The sequence below is a fragment of the Camelus bactrianus genome, chromosome 11, assembly GCF_048773025.1.
Source record: "Camelus bactrianus isolate YW-2024 breed Bactrian camel chromosome 11, ASM4877302v1, whole genome shotgun sequence".
Taxonomy (NCBI): domain Eukaryota; kingdom Metazoa; phylum Chordata; class Mammalia; order Artiodactyla; family Camelidae; genus Camelus; species Camelus bactrianus.
In genome coordinates, this window is record NC_133549.1 from 67,744,700 (window position 1) to 67,756,748 (window position 12,049).

General features: G+C 50.8%; 1 protein-coding gene across 3 annotated transcripts in view; it reads left to right on the forward strand.

Moving 5' to 3' along the window:
• The window catches only part of CHST3 (carbohydrate sulfotransferase 3), a 34,721-nt gene extending 25,019 nt beyond the window's left edge, over nucleotides 1-9,702 (forward strand). For all 3 annotated transcript variants that reach the window (XM_010963208.3, XM_045522738.2, XM_010963211.3), the window contains exons 2-3: nucleotides 2,167-2,388; nucleotides 3,591-9,702. In XM_010963208.3, the coding sequence (XP_010961510.1) occupies nucleotides 2,249-2,388; nucleotides 3,591-4,869 (1,419 nt within the window). In that variant the 5' untranslated portion in view covers nucleotides 2,167-2,248 and the 3' untranslated portion in view covers nucleotides 4,870-9,702. The remainder of the gene's footprint in view (nucleotides 1-2,166; nucleotides 2,389-3,590) is intronic.
• The last annotated feature ends 2,347 nt before the right edge of the window (nucleotides 9,703-12,049 follow it).

Below are 12,049 nucleotides of genomic sequence, written 5' to 3' on the forward strand. Positions count from 1 at the left end.
CCGTGTGCAAATTATTTAACCTCTCACAATCCCAGTTTCTTCATCTGTAAAATGAAATGGGCTTTTGTGAGGATTTGATGAGGAAATGCAAATCAAGTGCTTAGCATGGCATCAGGCACAGAGCAGTAATTTTATAAATTTCACTAGATTTCATCTACCCATATCCTTCAAGCTGGCTCTTTCAACCAGAGTGTAAGCCCCTTGAAGGCATGGGCTGGGTCTGCTTGTTCACTGCTGTATCCCCATTGCCTAGACTGGCACATAGTAGGTGCTCAGGAAATATTTGTTTAATGAGTGCATGGGAAATGAATGGCCCAGAAGAATTTGGAAGAGCCAAGAATATTCCAGTTGACCTTGAACTGGCCTTGCAGCTCTCTTCCCTCCTGACTCCTCTCCACCTACTCACACTCATGAAGCACCCCAGCACTCTGCCAGGAAGAGCTGCCCGCTGCCCTACCACCACTCTATCCTGCACAGCTGGGGACCTCCACTCCGGCTGCCAGGGTACACATCTGCCTTCTCACAAGTAGAAACCTGGCCTCACTGCTTTCCCTAGAGGATAGATTTTCTGGCTGTCCCTGAAGACACTTCCATTGTGTGACAAAGGTGCAGCCCTGGGACCCTCCTTCCTGCCCTCCCACTCCCCTGTCAACATCAGCTTAGAAGAAATCAATCTTTCCCAGAAAGAAGGATGGTCCTGGATGCCATGCATGAGATCCCAATAAGATTTTTCCATACTGGGAGCAGACTGTCTCCCATGGTTGAGGGTCCTTATGGAGATAAGGATAGACTTTTGGAAGAGGGGGTTGTGCTGGAATTTGGGGCTTGTGGTGCAGGGCAGGTATGTATGATGGTGAGGATAAATGAAAGAAATGGTGATTCAGGTTCCAATGGGCAATAGTGAATTTGCTCCAGCTTTTAAAAATATAGACACCTTCCACTGAGAGTCATTTATTCCTTTAACTATTTTGTCATTTAGCAATCATGCATGAGTGTCTCCTGTGTGCCTGGCCGAGTGCTAAGGGATTATGAGGGGCCCGGACAAACTCCCCGTCCTCCATGAAGGGATGATCAGCATCAAACAAGTCATTACAAGTGGGTCTGCTTTATGACAAAGTCTCAGGTGCTAGTAAGAGTCTCTGTAGTGTGGTGGGGCTGAGGGAGCCCTAACCTATCCCTGGGGAAGCTGCCTCACAAAACTGAGACCTCAAGGCCGAGGCCACGTGGAGGATTTTGTTAGAAATCATGTGCTACAGTGAAAACCTTTAATTAATTTTAAAAAATGTACACACCCACATGGTAAAAATTCTAATGGTGCACAATGTTATATAGAAAACTTAAGATTCGACCCAGCCTTCTCTCCTAACCTACTGTCCCTCTGTTACAAGGCCAATTGTACCTAGCATTTATATTTTTCTCTCCCTTAATTTTTTTTTTCAAATGGGAGCATACTACATCAGAGATACTCAACCTGGGATGACTTTGCATCTCCCCCCTGCTCAGGGTCCATCTGACAATGCCTAGAAACATTTCTGATTGTCACATCTGAGCAGAGGGGATGATACCGTTATCTAATGTGTAGGGGCCAAATCATGTGCTAGGGGCCAAGGATGCTGTTAAACATCCTACAATGCATAGGACAGCCCCCACAACAAAGAATTATCTGATCCAAAATAGTAGTGCTAAGATTAAGAAAACCTATCCTATATAAACACACTATATCTGCATCTTGCTTATATATTTATATATTATTATATATATAAAATTTTCATATACATAGTAGATTGTTCACATTAGCATTTGTAGATCCACCTCATTATTCTTTATGGCCTCATAATAATCCATTGCATGGATGCGCCATCATTTTTTTTAAGTGTTTGCAGTCTTTTGCTATTGCAAACATGCATACTGCAAGGAGGATTCTTTTCCATATACTTACCATTGAGTCATGTATGAGGTCAAAGGATAAATTGATGGAGGTGACAGGGGTGAATCAGAAGGCTCACTGCATTTTAAATGACCTGATTTCAACTCTCTGGGGCACAGTCCACTGGGGAGTGGGTCTGGGTGCTAAGCAGGCCTTGGGGTTCCCAAAAGTCTGGTGGAAGAGCTCCTCTTTGTTCTCATCTACAGACAAGGGTGTCCTGACTGCCCATCTCTCCACAGGACCAGGTGTCCCCCACCTGAACGACGAGCCAGGTCCTGAGTGATGCCCCCGAGCTGAGTGCCCACGACCCCACCCTTCCCCATGGAGAAAGGACTCACTATGCCTCAGGACTGCCGACACTTTCTGCACAGCCTGAGAATGAGGAGCAAATACGCCCTTTTCCTGGCTTTTGTGGTGGTGGTTTTTGTCTTCATTGAAAAGGAAAATAAAATCATATCAAGGTGAGGGATGCAAGCACAAGTCTTCCTTATCAAGGTGGGGGGGGTAGGGGCAGAGAGGTAGTTATAGGGCTCTCATATGTATATGGGAGTCTGTATGTATATGGACCTACAAAGGCAGTCCTTCAACCAGCAACTACCAGGCCCACAGGCTATAAGTCATGCCCACATCCTCATGACTGCACAGTAGTGAGACAGGCTCTGGACTCAAGCAGCCTGGGTTGGAACCCTGACTCTGGCCCTTCCCAGCTGTGAGAGCTTAAGACAAATTATTTCACTTTTCTGTCTTAAATTTCTCTTCTGTAAACTGTGGGGAATGATTGGGCTTGCCTTGATGTGAAGATTAAATGAGAAAATGTAAAAGCATTTAGCCCAGTGCTTGGCATGTAACTGGAGTCCAATACTTGCTGGCCATGGTTATTATTATTAACTTACTTCCTGACCTAGAATGATGCCTCACATTAACAGCACATCCCTCATATGAATCTGAAGTCATGGACCAGGGTGAGGCAGGGTCCTGGTACAGACCTGGTGGACAGAGCTGCCATGCAATTGCCCAGGTTGTGTATTGTTCAATTCCAGGGGTGTGCACTCACATGGGCTATGCTGGGAATACTGCCACCTAGAGTTGGCAGTGTACCACTGTATGCAGTGACCCTGCTAGTGGGCCTGAGCACAACCTCTGCAAGAAAGCATCAACCAAGATGGGTAGGTTAGGAACTGGGCTGCCCAGTAGGCATTATATGAGTGCCCTGCCTGGGTGTCTCAGCATGGACTGTTCCAGTTTGTGCCAACTGGGTCCTATTGCAAGTGCCTGCAACTCTCCACCTGAGGATATTCTCTCCACCCGCACACTGGCAAGCCAGAAGTCCTGGGGAATAAATGCCTCTGAAAGCAGCCCTCAGGCAAGGTCAGCTGGGAGCTTCATACCTCTTGGGTGAGAGAATCCTAAGGTGTGTTCTACCTACCCTGTAGCAGAGCCATTTGCCCCAGGGGTAGCCTGCTCACCCTTAGGGACTTCCTTTCCTCCCTGCCTCACATCCCTACCCTGCTAGCAGTTCTTCCTGTGATCGTGTCCCAAGTAAACTACTTACACTCAAATCCTTGTCTCAAAGTCAGCTTCCAGGTGATCAGCCAGGGATGCGCCTTCTGGTGGCACAGGGGATGGAGTCCCCGGTCAGTCACTGATCCCTTTGTCTTCACAGGGTTTCAGACAAGCTGAAGCAAATTCCCCAATCCCTGGTAGATGCCAACAGCACCGATCCAGCCCTGGTCTTGGCTGAGAACGCATCTCTCTTGTCCTTGAGTGAGCTGGATTCGGCCTTCACGCAACTACAGAGCCGCCTTCGAAACCTAAGTTTGCAGTTGGGCGTGGAGCCAGCAGAGCAGGCTGGGGAGGAGGCGGCGGAGCAGGAGGAGCCCCGCCCACCCGCCGAGGCCCCGCCCAGGCGCCACGTGCTCCTCATGGCCACTACCCGCACCGGCTCCTCGTTTGTAGGGGAATTCTTCAACCAGCAAGGCAACATCTTCTACCTCTTCGAGCCGCTGTGGCACATCGAGCGCACGGTGTCCTTCGAGCAGGGCGGCGCCAATGCCGCGGGCTCAGCTCTGGTCTACCGAGACGTGCTCAAGCAGCTCTTCCTGTGCGACCTGTACATCCTGGAGCATTTCATCACCCCGCTGCCCGAGGACCACCTGACCCAGTTCGTGTTCCGCCGGGGTTCCAGCCGCTCCCTCTGCGAGGACCCCGTCTGCACGCCCGTCGTCAAGAAGGTCTTCGAGAAGTACCCCTGCAAGAACCGCCGCTGTGGCCCCCTTAACATGACGCTGGCTGCCGAGGCCTGCCACCGCAAGGAGCACATGGCGGTCAAGGCCGTACGCATCCGACAGCTGGAGTTCCTGCAGCCACTGGCCGAGGACCCCCGGCTTGACTTGCGCGTCATCCAGCTGGTGCGTGACCCCCGCGCCGTGCTGGCCTCCCGCATGGTGGCCTTCGCCGACAAGTACGAGACCTGGAAGAAGTGGCTGGCCAAGGGACAGGACCAGCTGCGGGAGGAAGAAGTGCAGCGGCTGAGGGGCAACTGTGAGAGCATCCGCTTATCGGCCGAACTGGGCCTGAGGCAGCCGGCCTGGCTGCGGGGCCGCTACATGCTGGTGCGCTACGAGGACGTGGCCCTGAGGCCGCTGCAGAAGGCCCAGGAGATGTACCGCTTTGCCGGCATCCCCCTGACCCCACAAGTAGAGGACTGGATCCAGAAGAACACGCAGGCGGCCCATGACGGCATCTACTCCACGCAGAAGAATTCCTCGGAGCAGTTTGAGAAATGGCGCTTCAGCATGCCGTTCAAGCTGGCGCAGGTGGTGCAGGCCGCCTGCGGCCCCGCCATGCACCTCTTCGGCTACAGACCGGTGCAGGATGCCGCCTCGCTCTCCAACCGCTCCGTCAGCCTGCTGGAGGAGCGCGGCACCTTCTGGGTCACGTAGGGAGCCCAGAGCGGCGAGCACCCCTCCTGGTGAAAGTCCCACCCTGCCTGCCTCACCCAGGCAAGCGGGGAGCCAGCCGGCAGCAGCGCCCTCGGTGGGTGGCAGGGAGCCGCGCAGGAAGCAGGCAGCACTTCCGCTGGAACGCCCGCCCACCCCCCCGTAGAAAAGTAGGTCCCCAATCAGGTCGCTTCCCCGCCGCAGCTGTGGGCCTGGAGTTTCTGGCTGAGAACGGAACAGTGGCCGGTCCCTTTGAGGGCCGTCAAACCCAGACCTAAGGGGCTGTGGTCACCTGAGCAGGCCCAGCCAGGCCTGGGCCTATTGACAAGCCTTTCTCACTCGTTCCCTCTCTCTCATATACACACACACATAACACACAGAAACATACATGAAACACACATAGATGCCTAAAGACCCTGTGGGCCAAAGTCCACACATAATTGAAAAACAGAAGGGGTTCTGAGCACTGGCTAGTTGCAGTTAGACTCCCTGCTGTACACAGTGTCAACCTTTCAGTTTCTGAATTTCTCCACGATCCAGTGTGGCATCTGGGTGGGTCCCTGGGAGGAGAGATAACAGCTTTGTATAAGAGCTACAAAACACATGCAGATAAAGACAAATACCTACACTCACACCATATACACAGACAGAAAAACATCCTAATAACACAAATGTACACACACATACAGACACAGAAAATCTTCCCTGTTGCTTTATGCCCGCAGTGTTAATCTGTATCATACACCTAAAGAGGAGCCTTTAATTACATTTTTAGAATGATTTGAGGGTGAGGGAAGGAAATACAATCAGGGGCCATAACCCTGTTCCGCATCCAAGTTTGAGGCTGAACGGTGGATACAGAACTGCCAAGTCCATGGCATCTGCCTGCCTTAGATTCTCGTGGCTACCTCCTCTGATCCATTCATGTCCTTGCTGCTAGCAGGCAGCATGTTTTGAAATGGCGTGGCCAACCCTCACGTGACTGCAGCCCAAAGGCCTCATCCCAGCTCAGCTGGCTTCCCAAGAGCATGTCCATATTTGAAGGCTGCCTCAGGACTGACTGGCAGAAGTATTTGTGGTCCCTGGAGGCAAAAGGCAGCTCACGAGTCCTGCCATTTCCAGCTAGGCCTCTGTGGGGCAGGGCCCAGAAGGAAGTACAGAGTGCTGCTCTTTGAGGGGAGAAGTCACATCAGGATACCCCCTCCCCTGAGAAGACAGGGGACAGAGGTCAGCCACATGGTTGGTCACCATGGTTATGTGGTTAGTGTCTGAATTCCTCCTTTCAGGCTCTGGGAAGAGCATTGCTCAACGTGGGATGGGCTGAATGTTTTATTTGTTTCTTTTTTTTTTAAGTTATTTATGGTTTGGTGTCTTATTTCATGGCTGTGTTTTCAGGTTTGTTCCTACAGAAGTGCTGCTTGGAAGCAGTCTGGGCTTGAGGGGCTGAGGGGGCCTGGAAAGACCAGTTGGGAGCACTCTGACTCCTGCTGAAGGGTGAGGAAGAGGAGCCTTCCCCTAAAAAGAGCAGAACCTAGGTAGCCACATGGCAGCCCACAATGCCCCACGGGCTTTTCTGTTTGAACCCATGTGGAACAAATCTCAGAAACCAAGACGGTTCTTTGCTGAGTGTCCAGAGGCAGCATAAATTAGTAGTCCTTACCCCCTTCCTGAGAAGAGGCCAGATTTGAAAATCTCTCCCGGGTCCTAACATATTTTCTGAGGGGTCAAGGGCCTATGACCAAGGAGCAAATGTCCCCAAAGTGGAAGCCTTTCCCCACTCCCACCCCAAACTAGGGAGTGGAACTCAGTACCACCTCAGAACTTGCAGGAAGCTGCAATGGCTCGCTAAGGGCTGTTTCTGATTTCCTGGACAATCTCTGTCAGATCTGTCCCATTGTCAAACCCAGAGGGCTGGGTTTTATTTGGAGTATTACAGACAGCAGGGAAATACAGGATCTGAGTCCAGCTGGTATTGCCATGCGGAAGGGAGGGGTGTGTCCTGGCAGGAAGCCAGCCTTTGAAAAGGTGAGGATGGTAACCATCCTGCGGGATCTGTTACAATCAGTGTATTTGAGCTGCTAGGTCTCCATCACCGTGGATTCAGCCAATCAAGGATGTCTCTAGGTTTTCTAATCCAAGAATAAATTGTGCAGGGAACTGGCTCTAATTTGGGGTGCAAAGGGACTCCAGCTCTGAAAACTTGATCCTGGAGCAGAGTGAGGCCAGGATGTTACTGGCAGGCCCAGAACTGCTGGCCATTCTGTCCCAGCCCCTTTCCTGCTCCCTCCACTGTTCCCCACCTGGGGGTGTGTGGGTAGGGGCAGGCACCTCTATCCAGAGCCCTTCCTGGGGCTCTCCTGGTGTGGACAGCAGACTTCTTCCTTCCTTCCTATATGCCTCTGGGGCCCAGGCCTCCGCCCCGAGCTCTGAGGACTATGCCGAGAACGGACCTTTGGGACTTCTCAGGATATTGACAATTTGTACACTGCAGGTTGACTTAACTTATTTATTTTGTGTAAAGGAAGAGACAAAAAGTATTTTATTATTTGCAGGGACTCAAAGCTGTACCCAAATCAAGAAAGACGAAATAATAATAATAGAAACTGTTCACTTCATACATACGAGGACACTCCAAGACGATTCAGAATACACAAGAGGACAAAACTGAGAGCGTGGGAGTCACGATGGCAGCAGGGTATTTTTTTAGCTCGATTTCCTCTTGTTAATTTGAAGATGTGACAGTCAGGCCCTTTCTGCTGTATTACCTTTGCCCAGGTGTCTGAAATAGGACACAACTCAAGTGAGTGTTGCCTGGGGCCCAGCAATGCCCTGGGAACCCTCAGGGTTTAAGGAGGACAGGGTGGGGTGACTACTGACTCCACACTCTGTACTGGGACCTGCTTGGAGTCATGCCTGAGGGGCTTTCAGCCGGGAGCTGGGCTGGGGAAGGTGGTCCAGCCAGGAACTGGTACCTCCTGTCCCAGCAAGACCAGCCTGGTTTCTTTGCTCTCACTTGCTCCCCCAGGAGCCTTGCCCTCCACAGCACCCACCTGCCTGGAGACAGAGGGAGCAGTTGAGGCCTCACCTCCGCCAGCCGCCAGCTTCCCCAGAACAAGAGGCCCATTCAGCAATGAGCGTTTACTCATTTTCTTTTTCTTCATGAAGACCTCTTTAGCCTGGCCTATATAAAAAGTTCAGAACATTCCAGGCCCTGGTGAGACAGGGCAGTGTCCAACACCCTCAGGCAGTCGCCACTGCTGCCCATTCCTGGCTTCTCCGCTGGGCCTTGTTTGTAAACAAGTGGATGAGGACATGGGGGGAGGGGTCTTTGGGAGCAGGATTTTGGGGGGCCCAAATTCCTGAGACCCACGGGAAGGGAAAAAGCAGCAGCAGATGTGCAGGTCTCTGTAGCCCCTGCAGGTTATCACCGAGTTATTACTAAGGTTGAAAGACAGGAGCAAGTTCTAGTCTTTCGTCCCTTGATGCGATGCACTCACTTGAAAATAAGTAACTAAATAAACAGAAAATGTTGGTCTGCCAGTACCCTCAGCCTGGGAGCTATGCCAGAGGGCTGGCCTAAAGGGGCCACTGCTGGCCAAGCCCCTAAGGGCAGAGGGCCCACCCAACCCGTTACAGTGGCATCGGACCCTTCCACCTCTGCTCTCTGTCCAGCAGGAGGTCAGGGGCTCCCTGTCCCAGAAGATGTATGCTTGGCTTAGACAGCAGACAGGAGATGTAAGCATCAGATGGTCTGGTCCTGACCCTGCAGATCTCTTCCAGCTCTGGGTGATCCTGTCTCACACTAGGCCCTATTTTAACTGACTATAGGGCCTGTCCCTTGATAGGCCCTGGATTATGAAGGACAGAGGCAGAAGAGTGGATGGCTGTGTCCCGAAGGCAGTCTCTCCTCACTCCCATCCCCAAAGGTTGAGAGCAAAGGTGAGTTCCTGACAGAGCAGGGGTTGGGGGGACAGATACCTACAGAAGCCAAGTGGGTCCTGTCAATCTACACAAACTGAAATGAGCATCCTCTGAAATCCAGAGTTGGTGGGTAGTAGGTAAAGATCCTACGACGTTCAGGGGTAGGGAGAAAACCCTCTGAATGCAGCCATATACGGCCTTTCAACTGCCCATGGTTTCAGGAAGAGTGGAAGCTGCCTTCTACCTCAAAAGGATGAAGTAGGATTGGCAACTGCAGATGTCTTAAGAGCTTCAAGATCCTTTGATCTTGTGACCTTTGTCATTCCATACTGTGTGCGGAGGACTACTTAGTTATGTTTCCAAGGTTACCATGATGCCATCTTCAGGCCCTAGCTCATATTGTAGACCATATTTTATTTGTATTTATTTGTCATAAAATGATCCATGTACCCTGTTTCCTCTAACATTGGTCTTGAACTGGGTGCCCCCCTAAAGCCTCCATTTCATCTGTACATTCTAGGCCAAGTCTGCCTGGCTCCCCTGCTCTCTCTTGGCTCCTGCAAACTCTTTTTGCCAAGACCTCGACCCTATGTCATGTTTCATGGCCACATAGTACTGACACCCCCTCCATGACCATACATGGCCATGGTATGTACATATGTGTCCACACGTGTGTATGTGTAGCATGTAGCTCAATCTGCTCGGCCATGTTGCTCCCAGCCCCCTTGCCATCAATGTCCTAGATGTCCTTGCCATGGCTACAATCTCCTGGAAACACAGGGGCTGCCCTTTGGCGAGCTGTTGGCCACCGCCAATCAGGATCTGCTTTGCAGAACAGAATGTGAACCCATCACCTGATGGCTTACTTGACTTATTTAATTAAAAATGAAAACATGCAATGAGAAAAATCTGAAATGTGTCTTTACCTTCTTTTTTGTGTTTATTCCCAGCAGCAATTGGGTTGTAAAAATTAACAGGAAAATTTGTATGTCAATTGTATCTCAATAAAGCTGGGGAGGAAATAGAAAAAAAAATAAACAGGAAAAAAAATTAGCAGCAGTAGGAAAGGGGTAACCTCCAGCATGAAGGTCAGAGAAATCCCTGGCCACTCCCAAGGAATGGAAGGCCCAGGGAGATACGGATAAGTGCTGGGGATATGATGAATGTTCCTTATGTTACCAGGATGCAGAGCTGGTGATTAGTGTTTGGAGCTGGCTGCAATGATGAGGCCTGAGACAGAAATACCCAGGCATCGTAGGGCAGGGACAGGAGTGTTAGCTAGAGGTCAGGGGGCCCTAGGGACAAGTCCCAGCTTTGCCAGTATCTGGCCCTGTGACCCTGAGCAAGTCACTTCCCTTAATCTGTACCCCAGTTTTCTTTAGAATGAAAGGTATAATTAGTAGTTTACAACCATTGTTCCACAAAAGCCCGTTTAGGGATTCAAGCCAGCTGTAAGGGCAGGCAGTGCCCTCTCACTCGGAGCAACCATGCGTTCGTCTGTTACACATGTTCAAATAGTGCTTAAGATTTCATTTGGCCTTCAACCAAGTCTCAAAAATCACCTGAGATAGCTAAGAACCCTTTCAGCTAGGAAATTTAATGCAATTACATTGCTGTCTAAGTCATATCGACTTAGTACAAATTAGATTTCAGCCCTTTTGTCTCCCAACAGCCACCTGGAGGGAATGGATGTTTCCCCAGGGAGAAGACAGTGGGTTCATTGGAGAACACAGGAAAACAGAGCTGGTGAGCTTGGTGGGTCTGGGGACACCGGGCAGCAGAAACAGCAGCCATGAAGAGGCAGAGAAGACCTGAGCCCTGGAGACAATGGTATCTGGAGTGAGGGGCTAACAACAGATATGAGGGAATGAGCCCCCTTCCCCAGAACCCAAACCTGTATCTCCATCATTTCACCTAGGCCAGGCCTTAGAAGCTCAGACCATTTCCCTCCCAACCCTTCAAATATAGGAGTCAGCACAATGACATCCCAACACGGGTGGAATCTCAGCCACCCCAACCCCAGCCAGATGTCACTGCTGCCACCAATCTTCTGGGGACTGAATATATTTAGTTTAATTTCTGGGTTGTGCTTCCTACCACAAATGACCCCCTGGAGAAACAAATTGTCCTAATCAGAGAGCAGAAAAGCCTGGAGGCCTCCCCACCCACCACCCCCGCAGCCACCAGCCAGAGCTGAGCCCAGACCTCTTCGGGCCCCCGAATCTTCCTCCACTCCACCCCACGTTGTCACTCTGGGAAGAAGCTGAACACCCGACGGGGACTCTGAGGGAGGGGCAGTCAGCTGGGCCCATCCCGTCAGGCAGTTTTGTCACTAGCAGAGAGGGGCCTTGGACCTGTGCTACTTGCTCCTGGAGCCTGAGGCAGAGTGTCTCCAAGTGTTTCTGGAGGAGCTAGGTGGTCACCTAACCTCTCTTGAGAAGTTACAGGGCCCATTGGCATATTAAGGCTCTGAGAAGTCCTGCTTTCCTCTGACTAACCCAGCTTACCAGGGTTTACTCCAAACCAATTTTATGGGTGGAATTCTTTTATCAGGAAAACTTTTTGCCCAACAATATTTTCAAGATTTTGGCATTCTACAGAACAATTTGTACCTACCAGAAACCTGCAAGTGTTAGTATATAGGGCTGAAAGCAGGTAAAGGTGGTAGATGAAGGGGTTAGGGAGAAAAAGTCTCAGGTGTAGTCTCAGGGCCCTTGCCCATTTTTACACCATTCTCACCGAGCTGTAGGCCAGGAGCAAGTCAGCCTGTGGAGATTGTAGCAGCCACAGGGTCACTGTGGGTCACAGTTCACATCCCCATGGCATCCACGCTGCTGTCCTAAAACCTTCTGGTCACTTGAAACCCTTGGTCATTGGTGTGCTCAAATCAAGCCACACTGTGGGGCCTCTGTGACATTACCCGAAAGATGTGGCAACCCCCACAGAGAGTGGGGACCATGGAGAACCAAGCCAGCCCTAAACAGTACGGGATACTATTGCTCTGAGGAATGGGAGCTTGGGGTAATTCTTCAAGGAGTCATTTCTGAAACAGCTGGACAAAGGTTACCCACAGTAAACAGGTTCCCTAGAGATATAATCCCCTAGTAGCTAGTAAACCTCTTGCTAAATGCTGCCATGCAGTTTATTGGAAGAGTAAGCAAGCAGTAAAGACTCAGGCAAGAGACGCTTGCCCAAGAAAATCAGAATGAGAGAAGGGAGGGAGGGAGAGTGACAGCAAACTGGGGACATTCTCCTGAGAGGC